The sequence below is a fragment of the Cheilinus undulatus genome, linkage group 3 (genome assembly GCF_018320785.1).
Source record: "Cheilinus undulatus linkage group 3, ASM1832078v1, whole genome shotgun sequence".
Lineage (NCBI taxonomy): Eukaryota > Metazoa > Chordata > Actinopteri > Labriformes > Labridae > Cheilinus > Cheilinus undulatus.
In genome coordinates, this window is record NC_054867.1 from 34,680,304 (window position 1) to 34,695,005 (window position 14,702).

Here is a 14,702-nt window from a genome sequence, read left to right on the forward strand (position 1 = left end):
AATAAAAAGATGTAAAAAATGTAAAGGAAGGCAATTCTTGAATCCTAAATCATAATTATGAGATAAAAAGTCGAAATTATGAGATAAAAGTTCATAATTATGACTTTTTTCTCCTAATTCTCTTCTCATAATTTGGATGTTTTATCTCATAATTATGACTTTTCATCTCCTAATTTTGACTTTTTATAACATAATTATGACTTTTTATCTATTTGTGTCATATTTGTCTTTTTATCTCATAATTTGGGTTTTTATCTCAAAGTTTTGACTTTTTATCTCATTATTTGAACTTTTTTATCTCACAGTTAGGACTTTTTATCTCAATTTCATAATTAGCTCGACTTTGCATCTCATAATTAGGGCTTTTTATTTCATCATCTTGACTTTTTAATCTCATTATATTGAGTAAGGATTCTTTTTTAAAATTGCCTATCTTCCACATTTTTATTTTTTAAGCAGTAGAAATGGGCTTCCATACTAGCCTATAGCATACGTGGTGTCACCTGAATGTCTAAATGAAGAAACCACACTGAGACACGTCTTCGGCATTTCCATGTTGCCATGTCCACTTTTGCTGTATCCATGTTTAATGTTTAGTGCAGTGTTTCTCAACTGGTGGGTTGGGACCCAAAAGTGGGTCGCCAATGTGTGTCTATAAAAAAATGGTGGCAAAAGTCTATGAAGAACATTTGACCATACCATTTATTTAACTCTTTTGTGATGATGGGTAAATTTGAATGTTTTATCTCATTGTCTTGCAATAAAGGAGCTGTTTTTACCATGTTAATGAAGTCATTTCTCAAGACTGCTGGAAAATTTGTGAAAATTTACACATTATCATGGGGAAAGGGGGTGTAAAACATGTCAGTTTTGTCCTGTCTCTTGTTCCTGTCATATATATTCTGTTCCATCCAAGATCTTCATTGTAACATTTTCATTTATCAAACATGCGTCGTTGAAAATCTTTGGGAATTTGGGTCACGATTTGTCATCAAAGATACTGATGTGTCCTGAGGCTGGACCAGTTGAGAACCACTGGTTTAGTGTTAGTTGTAGGATTTATCAGTCACTTTTGATCAATCAAACAAATCTTTAACCTAATGTAAAAGAATTTGTCACTTTATCTGTTTCTGACCTGAGACAACAGCATCTCTTTAAGGGCATGTGTGGTTAAAGGTTAAAGGGTCATGGAGTTTGATCCCTGGATGAGCAGCACAAACATGTCTAAAGAAAGGTCTTGTCACCTAATTACCACCCTGAGAAAGGCGACAAGGTTTTTAACCCCTTCTGTTCTGATTAGAGTCCAACGAGTGACAGTGAGGTTGTTAGAATTTAATGATATCCTGATAATAGAGATGAGAACAATATGACTGTTTTTTTTTTCCTTTCAATTGTAAGTATTTCTTATTTTGGGGAGGTCCAAACTGCTGCCTGTGGTCCATTTTGGGCAAATTCTGCCAATAAAAATGAAATAAGGCCCATATTAGAACATAAAGCTTTTTCTTGATTATACTGTAATTTTGAGTTTTACTAGACAGTGCTTCTGTGTTCATCCTGTAAACCAGCCTTTCCCAAACTCCGTCTGTTGCAGCCCAAACTGAGACCTGAAAATCTTCTGGGGCTCACCAAACATACCCTTTACAACCATAACACGAGACGCAACCAGTTATGAGTTATCAATCATATTTTTGTTACAGAGAATTTCAATTTGAATGTGTTGCTTTCAGATACATAATGCTTGGAAAGCTTCTGTGGGGTCACAAAGTAAAATTAATGAGCCACTGACATTTATTTAGTTTTAATCAGGCATCTGCAAAGTCACAGATATTTTCTTTTCTAACGTCTCTGTAAATGTAATTTAACACCCAGCAAACTCTTCCCTAGTATCCTTAATGTCTCCAAGGTAATGGAAAATCCATTAAACTGTGAAGCTAACGGCAGAGTAGACCAGTAGGACAATTACCAGTTAAACCATGACACCAGTTATATAAATCAGACAAAATAAATGATAAAAAGATGGCTTGACTTAAAACTTCTTGCTGTGTGTTGTTACTTCTGAGGCTTTCAATAATAACACGTAATCAAATGTTTTATGACATTTAAAAACTATATATCTTTTAAATTTCAATTATTAGTTATTGTAATACATAATTTTAAGTAGTTTTACTGCTTGTTTGTTAGTTTAGTTTTTATTTTGCAAAAATGCTTCATTTTAGTTTAGTTTTTTATTAGTTTTAGTTTTAGTTGTTTTTTGGGTTTTTTTGGGACACCTGTCAGGGGCAAGACCCAAAAGGGCTCTTCACTTTCCATTTTATTTATTAGATTTTGATGCTTGTTTAAAGCTCAGACCTAAAACTTTCATTGTGTGAAGTCTTCTTCAATGGAATAAGGTGATCTCACACTCTCCAGGCGTGGGTGTACATGTCAAAAAGTCTGCTGCTGTCAAAGACTAAAACTAAAACTAATTTGATTTAATTTTAGTTGGTTTTATAAGCACAGACTTAAGTTTAAGTTGGCTTTTCTTTTTTTGTTGTTAAATTTAGTTTTTATCAGGGCTGAACGCATTGGAACATAATCTAACTGAGATTATTTTTTGCTAACATTGCAAATGCAATTAATATACAATCATTTTCTTAAGTTCCTCATCCTGTGTACTTTTCAACAAACAAGCAATACATCATTCTATAATATAACCAACACAATATTAGGTAGATTAAACTAGGGCTGAATGACTTTGTAAAATATCTAATTGTGAGTATCGTGACTCATACAACAACATTCCATACGATTGCTGTCTTAAAGGGAGTGATCTTTTTTGTTTCTTGTTTAGATAAAGAAGAACATGCAAAAACAAGAAAAGTAGTTTTTTTTCTGTAAAAAATGGCACTTGAATGTTTACCTGATGTGTAGAGCATTACAAATACAAATGAAGTATTACACACATATATTTCAGCTTAATGAAATATTGCTATTTGAAAATTGCAGCAGGCCATATTGTGATTTAAGCTAAATTTCAGTTTATTGCCCTGCTACAGTTTTTATTTAAATTCACTTAAAAAATGATTTATACATTTTAGTCTTAGTTATTTTGTTAGTTTTAGTTTTAGTTAAACCTAACCTTAAAACCTCGCTCAGTAAAAAAAGTTTGAATATCCCTGATCTATGTAGTAATATTTGCAATCAAGACAAAAAGTCTGAGTCTTATGATCCACATTTTAGGGTGAAGTAAAGTATTTAAGGAGAATAAAAGGGAAGAAATGCATACAGGTCAATTAAAGTCAGAAACATAAATCTAATAAAGCTGAACAAACCTGTGCAAAAAAAATCTAAATCTTTAAAATATTCATTAGACAGTGACTCAAATCTGCATTTGTTGTTCATGCTGATGTCTTGGGAAAATAAACAACAGAATTTACCATCAAATAGCACTTGACAGTAGTTTCACCTTTAATGTCACGATACATGAAAAGCTGTGACAGTTGGGCAAAAAGAGAAAGACAGTTAATGTCATTTTAACAGAAACAGTACTCAAGTCCTTTCCCTTGGCTTCCATACAGGTTTGAACTGGTCCAGTCTTCCCGCTGAAACAGCCTTGCCTTTGGTGACTGGAGGAAACGCCCAGAGAAGAAGCAGACTAACCTGTTCTCTCATGTTTGGATTAACCTCAGGCCTTCAACTGCACACAGCAGGGCCCTGTGACACGTCACACTTTTCATGCTCAGGAACAGCTGACTTTTAAAATCGGTTTGTTATAAAACACTAAACTGTACAAAATATACCAGTACATTCTCTCCACTGAATTTATAATAAAGCAAAAGTATTGTCCCTTTTTCAGTGCTTATACAGTATAAACATGTGCAAGCTGTTTGCTTAAATTTTACAGGTTAGCATTTTCAATAGCAACATTGAGAATTTTTTTAGCTACACAGTATTAGTTGCAATCAAAAATTTTCATCAACAGTTACATTAAATTGAAATATAAAGTTGTTCTTTAATATATAGATTACATAACACTAATTAGAAGAGGATTTTTAAACAGTTTTCAGAAGACAGTGTTAAAGACTGTCATGTGCTGGAATACACAGTGTAATAAAAGCTCAAACTGTCTTTCTTGAGCTTTCCCATGAGTTTATTTTTTACCCTAAAATGAAGTTGAACACAGAGTTTTATGTCAATTATGTTTACACTATTACCTAGAATAACAAAACTGTATCCTTTTATGTAAAACTGCAGTAAACAGAATTTCAGGTCTAGTTAATGCATGTCATAACATTTTTACCAACTCCACAAGCATAATCATCCATGTTCTCATGTGCAGCAATGATTTACATTGACTAACAGGTTAGAAATAGTTCAAAATAAAAGCAATAATAAAACAATAGTGCAGTGAGAGCTACTTCTATATAAGGCATCAAAAGGAAACGACTGTGTTCGGTTCTTTTATAATCTTTCAATGTAAAACTCATTTTAGATTTTATCTAATTACATCTACATGGACCGTGTTCATGAAACGCTCTCTGACTTGATCTATGTTCAGATTTTTTTTTTACATTGGTAGGCTAATAATACATCTGAATTGTTCCACTGAGTGGTACACCCCTATAACAACATATCCTCAGTGTTAAACAGCAATAATACAATAACAATGTAAACAACTGTAAAATGTGAATGATGGCTGGGGCTGTTTCAGACGTTGGTGATTTCAACACTCTTGTAGGTGTGCACAGGGCTGCCTTTGGCCCGGGGGATGGCCTGAACCCGGGCCTCTCTGGGCAGAGAGCCGCAGCTGCCGTGAAAGCCCAGACCTCGCTCTGCAGAGTGACTGTTGGCACGTAACCGCAGCGGACTCTAGAAATGTGAAATAAAAGCCAACAAGCAGATGTGGAGTTAGTTTGAAAAGTATTTTAAACATTCTATTGTGACATAAAGGACACTGATATGCAAGAGACAGTTTACTGGAAAAGTCACAACTGCTTTCACTTTTATATAGCATGGAATAAACGGCAGAAATTTAATAAGATCTACAACACTGATGCATAAGATGTTTTTTTATGCACTATTTTTACATTTTTGCTGCAAAAACAGTTAGTCAGATTTCAAAATAATTTCACTAACTGGATCATTCGCTCATAATCGAATTGTGCATTTTGAACAAACACTGTCTATGTTATGTCTCCTTAATACCTTTATTTGACATGTAGGTAATGGACACAACAACAACACAGGAAGAGGGTAATTTTATAAGGAAATACAACATCATATATATATATATATATATATATATATATATATATATACATTTATTCGTGATGTATGATTATTAAATAATGACATTAAAACAAGTTCAACAAGTGACTTCTTTAGTTCAATGCTAGCTACTTATTGAAGTGCACATGTTTTTGCCAAGGTGCTGGAAAGTGTCTAAGTGAAAAGCTGAGCAACACATTAAATTGAATTTTTTGGGTGAAATTGAATAAGAGTAGCAAAACCTTTTGGTAAATTAACTGAGGTATACTGGAAAGAATGCATGTCATGCAAATGTGTGTTTTCAGTGTTTTATCACCCTCCCTGTTCACCCCATCTAGCACTGTGAGACTTTTTCCTTTTTCCTAAGATCAAATTTGAGCTCAAAGGAACACATTTTATAATCTGTGTCCGAATTTAAGAAAAGAATGACAGAGGTTCTTAGAAAGCTGTTCAAAGAAGACCCACTGCACTGCTGCTGCAGTGTGTTTATGTAGAAGGAGAGTATTTGAAGGAGAAAGACAATGAAGAATGTTTCTGTTCAATAAAATTGTATTACAGCATTAGTCTCATTTTTAATAGCCATATCTTGTATGTGTATGCATGCCTGAATCATTTTCTAACAGTATGACTTGAGACGATACCTTGTTGGTTACTCTCATAGACAGCCTCTCCTCTGTAAAGCGGTTCATGGCCACAGGTGAAGAGGAGCTGTTGACCTCAACACATTGCTCTGAATTGCTGTAAGTACAAGGCAGTATAAGATGTATAAAAACTTGATCAAAGTATAAATGCATTTACATTGATTACAACATGCTCCTTCATAAAGTAATAAAAGAGGATAGTCTTTTAATAATACAGAATCTGTGGGTTAAAAGTAGAAAGAATGAGGAAAGTAGACAGTAAGAGTAGTGGGGTGTTTATCTACCTGTTAATGATGGCGAGTGATTTCATCTCTTCATACAGGTGACGGTGAAGCATGTGTTTGTTGCTGGGGATCCCCAGGGCTTTGGCCATGGCATCTGTGTCAAAGGATGGGTCCAGAGCCAACACCGCTCCATGAATCCCTCTGCCTTGAAGATTATCTGCATACTCCTGAGGATCACACAACACAGACACAGCTCAGGAAATGACTCCAAACAATCCTGAAAAGGTGATAAGACAGTTAAATTCTATACTATTTATTTGGTGTGTTCATACCTCAAACTTAATTACTCTGTGATGTTTAATTAAATGTAAATGTATGTATTTTTATTATGTTTCATTATCATGCAAAGCACTTTCAATTGCCTCAGTGTATGATATACTGTAAAAATGAATGAGAAAAGGAGCTATTTTTACTGTCTTTGAAAAAGTGCTACAAACTAATGGGTGGATTCTGGTTGCAGTCTGCCTTTGCATTATGCTCAGTACACAGGATCTTTGTCCCTGACCTCCCACCCACCTTCAAGTCTATGTCTCTGACCCACTTCATTACTCTGTGACATGTCCAAACAATGGGGTCCAGGTCTTGGTTCTCACAATTTAGCCGCCGTGCCTGCAGCGCCTGCAAAAACACAACACACAGATAACTGTGAGGTCAGGAAAGCAGAAGGACCTGTTGAGATAATGCAGCAATAAAAGCTTCTATGCTGCTCAAGCAGCTGTAGATGATACAATGTGGAGCATAGGCTAGTAAAACATAACTTCTACTTGAGGAAGGCAGCTGAAAAGACTTGATAGCTTTTCAAATGTGAAATTGTGGTAATAGTCTGACCTCTTTATCAAAACTGAGCATCTGCAGCAGCTGGATTGCAAGGAGTAAACTGGTTTGGTGGTTCTGGTCACCAATGTTGAGGAATCTCTCAAGGTCTCTGCGGCTCAGAGAGTTCAGCACTCGTCCATCTACTAAATGGGTCTGGAAGGTCTGTGAATACTGAGGTAACCCAACATCACTCAGCCAGGATGTTGCAACCCAGTAATGGTCCATTTCAGACGCTTTTGAAAGTCTGTAAGACATTTAAACAAAACAGATCAGAAGTGAGGGAAATTTGGAACTGCAATAGTAGCAGCGTCCTTTGAAGTAATATCATCAACCACTTTTTCTGCTATAAATTGCTCAAATGTTACCCTAGTAGTTATCAAGATTGTTGTAACCCAACTTAAAGTCTTTAAATGACAGCTTTCATCCTCTTTGGTGCTAGAGATTAACACATTACTCTCAGTGGTGTTACACTTGATATTATTTTTTATCACAATATACAGAACATATGGTCAGCAGCTGCTGAAGACCAGCACTACTCAGACAGAGGACAGCAAGATTATCTGCATACTTAACAGGGTTCACTAGACTGTCACCAATCTTGCACCCAGTCCAATAGGCTTTCAGCTGCAGGGGCAGAGCAATAATGAAAACAGATTTTAAAGAAACGGGGGCAAAACTTTGACCAATCTTGAACCAGACCTGAAACTCCTCCTGTACAGCTCATAGCTCTGAGCTAGCTGTTTTTGAAATTGCATCTGTTGTGCTAAGAAGGTGATAAAAGTGCAAAGCAATGCAGCATGTGGTGATGTGGTTTAAATTTAAATATAATGCTGCAAATAAACCAGTGACTACAGCTGTTTTCATCTGTATTGTGACAAAGCAGAAGAGTAAGCTAATGGGACATGGAAATGCCTGAAAAGGTCTAATGGTTGTAAGTCAGATTTAAACTTAAAATAAATGTACTTTAATTACTGCAAGTTTCACTGCTGACCACACTGTAAGACTGAACAGTAAAAGAGTTGTTAAAAAATGAGTTGTGCTAACTTAAAAGTCTAAAATAGCTATTTCAGTTCTATTTTCCTGTGTTATTTTTTTTTTATCATTGTATGCAAATCACTTGAAAATCATTCATTAAGCTACATAGTTTTCCCAGAATGCCTGTGGGCATTCGACACTTGTGCCATGGTTGAAGTTATCTACTCAGTTAGAGAGGTCCTACCTGTCGGGGCAACCTTCAAAACCGTAAGGATGATGCACTGTACTCTGTGGAAGAGCACTTGCTGGGTCAAAGTGCACATTTGTCTTTTTACTTGTAGCAAATCAAATTAGTTTACTCTGGGTGGCATGATTGTTCAAAGACAATGTGAAAGACATAAGGGAAAACTGCAGTGGATGAGCGTATTTCCACAAACTTCTAAATCAGTTATGACAAATATTTAGAGCATTTTCAATCTGTTTGGTATTACAGTTTAGTTATTATTAATTTCTGAAGGCTCAAACTTTAGTACATAACAAACAACCTCTCATTTGTTTTCTATCTGCTGCTCACCCTTGGTCTCCTTCAGCTCTCCTGTAGTCTTCAATAGCCAGTCTCAGTTTCCTGCGATGAATGGGGTTACTGATACCCAGACCCAGCTCCAAGTCCTCATCAGTTAGCCCAAGCAGCACCTAAAGGGCAAAAATCCATTATCAGCACTTCAAAAATGCCCGTCTGCTCCAATCCTACCCCACCTTGGAGCACAAAGCTTACAAACCGCAATAGAACCCCTTGTACCGAAGGTGTACCTTTCCACTTTTGACGTTTTCAGAGCAGGCTCGCATGTACATGGGCATCCCCATGACAACCTCCAGCCAGGCCTGGACTGCACCTGCCCTCCACAGTGACATGCACGTGTTTCGAGTGAGCTCGGCCTGCTGGAGGCGGTCCAGCTGCTCCTCTCCGTCAGACAGGCTCTGCTGTGTGCTGTCAGAGTCTGGATTGGTCAGGAGAAGTTATGGTGTGGCATACAGGAAGGGGTTTAGGGTCACAGGGATATGGACACCAAAAAATATGACTCATCTGAAGGAAGACCGACATGACATCAGAGTGGAACAAACTGGAAGCTACACTAAAAATCAGGATATCTTTTGGATTTCTGTAAGAGTTATGACTTTACTTTGCTTGGGCTAACTTCTATGAAAAATCAAAGCAATCACTTAACTTACAATATATTTTATAAATATACTTTTTTGGCCAAGGTTTGAGCAATGGGTCATTTCGTGTTCTACTCGTTGGCCACTAGATGGAGCCAGTGTGAAGCTGCACTTTCTCTGCTTTTGCAAGTATCTAAATAGGTTGACAAGGAGTGTGTCAATAAATATCTATGTAGATGATTAAATCTAATCTAAAATTATATAGTGACATCTTATGAAGGTGTAGCAGTAAAACTAGCATGTTAAGTAAAGTTGTTAAAGTCCTTCTGTAACTATCTGATGATTATGAGGGGACTGTAGACTACTAGGGTCATGTTTTAGAGACACAGGGATTATTCATAAAACATCATGCTCCTGCCCATTAACCTTTTACCTCCACAACAGGCAAACACTGATTCATACTGAACTGACAAATCCAGGATGAACTCTGCGTGTTTACCTGATTCGTCCTCACATGCTGACAAAAACGTTGCATGCAAAAGTCCGCCTTCTCTTTGGAAATCGCTCCTCAAAAAAAAAAAAAAAAAGGACACAGACTTGTTTTTTTTTTTAAATCCAATGGACCTGAGTGATATGAATAATCCCCCGAGATCAGAAACAGACAGCTGGTAATCACAGATGAGGAGGAGTTACTCACTGGCAGGAGAGAGTTGCCATTAGAAAATGGCAGGAGGAGAGGGAGAGACACGTTAGACTGGGACACAAGAACAAGATTACTCATGGAACAGAAAACTAACACATAGGATGTCTTCAGTTACTAGTTTTATTTTTTAAAATAAGCTTTCATTTCAATTATAATTCATTTTTTTTGAAAATGCTAAAACCTCCTCAGCATCTGACTGCAACAGCTGCAGCAGATAAATATTGAAGTTTACTCTTTTTTCTCTCTTTTTTAAATAAAATACTTCAATAGATTTAATCTTTTATGGAACAATTCCTAAATTACAAAGCATTTAACATAGAATTATTAGAGCCACGTTTGCAAGAAATGAGGAGGAAATCTACACAGAACAAACAAAAAGTAAGAAAAAAATCAAAATAAAAAGGGACCGTGCATTCATAATGCAGGGAGAGATCACTCGGTAAAAAGGGGAGAAGGAACAGAGGAGCAACATGGAGATTAATCAATTAATCTGATCGGCAATGAATGGATACTAATTGAAGCAACACAGAGGGATCATGCACATGTTGAATGCACATTCCTTCGTCACAGATTGGCACATGTTAGATAGCTCTCAGTAAGAAATGAGTCAGACATAAACAATGTTACGAGGCTAATGCTAACAGTGACAGAATGACACGCAGGTTCCTTTTAGAGTGTTCAACTTTTGGCACTTGCACATGGTTTCTGCAGCAAGGGATGATGCTAAATATGTAGCTTTTTGTTGCTTTCAGGTCAGTGCAATTACATTTTCATCATACTAACACCCTTGTTGCTAGGTCATTAATGAGGATATGACTTTAACATAAATTAGTCACAAAAAACTCCCTGCTGCTCACATCATGATGCTTACATAAGCTAATCCTGTCAAACAACCTACTGTTGGTTGAGTAAAATCACTTGTTTTCAAGCCAATCAGGTAACACCTCCTATGTCATAATAATAAATGGGCCATTTAGATTGGGAGTACAAAAAAAGACTTAAGAATCAATGTTGTAAAGCATGATAAAAGCAACTGCAAAGTAACAAAAGCCAAATGACATTTACAGTAAAAACACTAGTTTCACAATAACTCCTATTTACATATGAACAGCAGTCCTTCAAGTCTCCAGTTATAAAAAACATAAAACAGTTCAACATTTGGAAGATAATACAGCATAAACATGTCTACACATAATAATAATAATAATAATAATAATACCCCCATGTATATATTTATATGCATGTAAACATATATACATATGCGTACATGTACAGCTATAAATATATATCTAATTTACAAACATACAATTTTAGGGGAATATACTGTACATTTATGGGGATAGCAGTCTCTTTCAGGCTTTTCTTTTAACCCACCCCCTTTCCACACAATCCTGCATTTCAACACTCTGTACACACATTAAAGCCAGGTGGAAACCCATTCATCAACACACGCACACGCTCACACGCTCAGCATCACCAGTCGGCATCCTCCTCTATGTAATAATCAGGTGTGGCTGTACCATCAAACAGGCCGGGGTCCAGTGATTTGCGCTGCTTGCCCCGAGCGAACACCCGAGACAGAGATCCCAGAGTCATCTTCTCCTTCTTCTTCTTACGCTTCTGGTCCTCCAGATCCTCCATGGACTGAGGAGATTTAAAAAAGAAAAAAACATCGGCTGTTACTCTCATAAGGCTCAAGATGGGATTGGGAAAGGGTCATTTTCGCTTTCATACTGAGAGCAAGATGAAAGATTGGTACTCTCATATCTTTACACACAAAGGTCCTAGCAGCTAGGTGGCTTAGCTTTAGCTTTGTACAAAATTGGAAACAGAGGAAACAGCAAACCTAGTTCTGTCCAAAGGTATCAAAAATCTATTAAAACACTTCTTCAGCTGGGCAGGTTTTATTTGACTAGACTGGGGTCATGGTTTGAGTTGAGTTACTCTTAATTTATGCCTGGCAAAAGCACGTCATAGATCCATTTTCAATGTGTCACCAATGTGTTCATAGTAGTGCTGTCAAAATTAATCACATTAATCGCAACTCTACGTCCACAACAAATGCACTAATCTTTTTTTAATCTCACACTTTGTTGGGCCTTTTAGCACACTTTGGTTAAACCATGTTAGCGTCCCCCTGCAGCAACAGAGATGATAATTAGGGCCACCACTGCCCCTTAATGCCCCATTTTATGTCAAAAACCCACAGACAGCTCAGTGGATGAGTCAAGTCATTTGCACCTTTTATTTCCTTTACAATCCATAAAAAGATCTTTTTTTTCTGTGGTTAAGTTCATTATAAAGTCTTCAATCTAGGTTTATATCCAAACAGGAAGTCAGTTATTCTTAGGTCAAGAGTAGAAAAATTCAAAATGACGAAAAAACAGTTTTGGTTACAGAAAAAAAAGTTACTTTAAAATGGGATAGAGTCGCAATCGACAACAGAAATCCTGAGATTGACTGGAATTAAAAATGTTAATCCTTTGACAGCCCTAGTATATAGGCAAAATCATGTAGAAAAACATCTGTGAAGCACATCTGTTTGTTTTTCCATTTTCTTTCTTTGTTCAGTCATATTTTAACTGGTTAGAGTACGGGACTGCCCCTTTTTCATAAAGTAAATCTGATTGGATAAAATAAACTTAGGGAATTTGGTTTATCTCTCATTAAGGATTTGGCGGCTAAACCAGTTGACAACCATCATTATAGGCTGCTCCTGCATATCTACTTCATCTTAAAATAGGACTTTTTTATTTGCACATTGGCTGCTGCATGACTTCAAGTATGTATAATCATGAAATCAGGAAGAGGAATAGAAAGTATAGCTGTCTGCTCAGTTTGCATTGCTAGATATCTGAGAGAACCACAAAGTATGACCCACCCTACTCTGCCTCTGATTGGATTACCCCAATTTTCTTAACAATTCAGACAAAAAAAGCAATATAAACGAGTACTAGCTAATAGATAAGAGCAGAGTGTGGTGGGCCATGCTTTCGCCATCCTAGGAAAAAAAAATTTCACCTAGAAACGGAATGATGTGGAGATTTAAAAGTTGGTGTAGAGCCTAAAAAAATGCTTGCACTCTATAAACTAAAAACACTGCACTACCCCACTGGTTGGCTTCAGCTTGCTAAATGTGATGTCGCCTGTTAAAATTGTATAATCATCAACGAGATCCAACCTGCAGATCAATAAACTTTAGCGTGCTGCCAAACTGATTGTTAGCTTTTAAAAAACCAAGACAAGCCGTCTTCACTTGTTTACAGTAGTCATGTCCCAATTCAGGGCTGCATCCTCTGGAGGACGCATTTGAAAGCTAATTATGTTACAAGCATGTCACTTCAAGGGCTCCTTCAAATGAACCTAACAAATGAATCACCCTTTCCAAAGCATCCATCTGAAACGCTCTCTAGTTGTTGGACATATTTCAGAATCAATTTGGCTGGTGGACTCCCAAGTGACCCAGCGTTTCACTTTCAAACCTAAATAACTGGTTTCAACTCAAACAGCTACAAACATTATCATTAGAAAACAAAAAGAGTACAGCTGTTGCTTTTAATGATGTTCCCTATTTCCCTATTCTGATAAATGTCAATTTAAATAGGGTTTAACTTACTAGTCTTGAAAGGAAAAATGCTTAGATAACAGTCAAATTCATCACAGGGTCATTATGTATGCTGGTATTTGAGCCCAGTATGCTGAGTTGAGTGTAGCTAAAGTTAGCAACTAGCTCCACCAGCCTTTGTTCCTCTTTGCTTAATGTGGTTACCCATCACTTTGGTTGAGTATAAGCCTAAACAGCCTATAGACAACTTTATTTCCATTTTATAGAACAGAAAATTGCCTTTCATGCTGTTTCTATGAAATGCTAACCGCTACGTTCCTCCAGTGAAGTGCCAGGGAAAGCTCTGACAGGAAGGAAGTGGCTATTTACTGAAGATACAGCACCTACTTGAGGCAGGAGGTGTCAGTACAGGATTTTTAAAAAGAGCATTTGACCAAGATTTCAGGCCTGTGTTTTAAAATACTGATACAGCTCTCTCCTGGTTTCACTCATATCTCTCACAAAGAAAACAGTTTGTTACCATCGGCACCTCTCACTCATCCCCCGCCCCAGTTAACCAGGGCGTGCCTCAAGGCTCTGTTCTTGGACCTCTCCTTTTCACCATCTACATGCTTCCCCTTGGACAGATTATTCGCAAACACGGTCTCAGCTTTCACTCTTATGCAGATGACATCCAACTCTATCTCAGCACCAAACCATCCACTCAGCTCCCTCCCCACTCCCTGGTAAACTGCCTCCACGACATCAAAGCCTGGATGACCTCTAACCAACTCAAACTCAACTCAATAAAACAGAGCTCATGGTTGTGGCCCCCAAAGCGTTGCTGCAGAAGGTTGGAGATCTCATGCTCGATGTGGACGGGACCTCCATCTGTCCATCCTCCGAGGTCCGAAACCTGGGCGTCATCCTGGACTCCACCCTCTCCTTCCAGTCCCACATAAAGTCTGTCATCAAATCTGCCTTCTATCATCTCAAGAACATCTCCAGACTCCGACCATCACTCCCTGATTCTGTGGCTGAAACACTCATTCATGCTTTCATAACCTCCCGCCTGGACTACTGTAATGGAGTCCTGTCTGGAGTTCCCAGCAAAACCCTGGACAGGCTTCAGTATGTCCAAAACTCTGCAGCTAGAGTTCTCACCCGCACTAGACCCTGGCAACACATCACTCCGACCCTCATCCACCTCCACTGGCTCCCTATCAAGTCCCGTATCAACTACAAAGTCCTCCTCCTCACATACAAATCTTTCCATGCTCTGGCTCCCCAGTACCTTTCTGATCTCCTCCATCCATACACACCATCCCGCAACC

The 14,702-nt window shown here is 37.5% G+C and overlaps 1 protein-coding gene across 6 annotated transcripts in view; it reads right to left on the reverse strand.

Moving 5' to 3' along the window:
• Positions 1-3,443: 3,443 nt before the first annotated feature.
• The window catches only part of kaznb (kazrin, periplakin interacting protein b), a 205,780-nt gene continuing 194,521 nt past the window's right edge, over positions 3,444-14,702 (reverse strand). For 2 of the 6 annotated variants that reach the window (XM_041783801.1, XM_041783802.1), the window contains 8 exons: positions 11,345-11,468; positions 8,774-8,961; positions 8,538-8,656; positions 7,001-7,232; positions 6,689-6,790; positions 6,173-6,339; positions 5,889-5,985; positions 3,444-4,848 (listed from right to left, as the gene is read on the reverse strand). In XM_041783801.1, coding sequence (XP_041639735.1) covers positions 4,687-4,848; positions 5,889-5,985; positions 6,173-6,339; positions 6,689-6,790; positions 7,001-7,232; positions 8,538-8,656; positions 8,774-8,961; positions 11,345-11,468 — 1,191 coding nt within the window. In that variant the 3' untranslated portion in view covers positions 3,444-4,686. Of the gene's footprint in view, positions 4,849-5,888; positions 5,986-6,172; positions 6,340-6,688; positions 6,791-7,000; positions 7,233-8,537; positions 8,657-8,773; positions 8,962-9,676; positions 11,469-14,702 lie in introns of those variants that run through there. The other 4 variants (XM_041783805.1, XM_041783804.1, XR_005991717.1 and 1 more) reach the window with 3 other exon arrangements.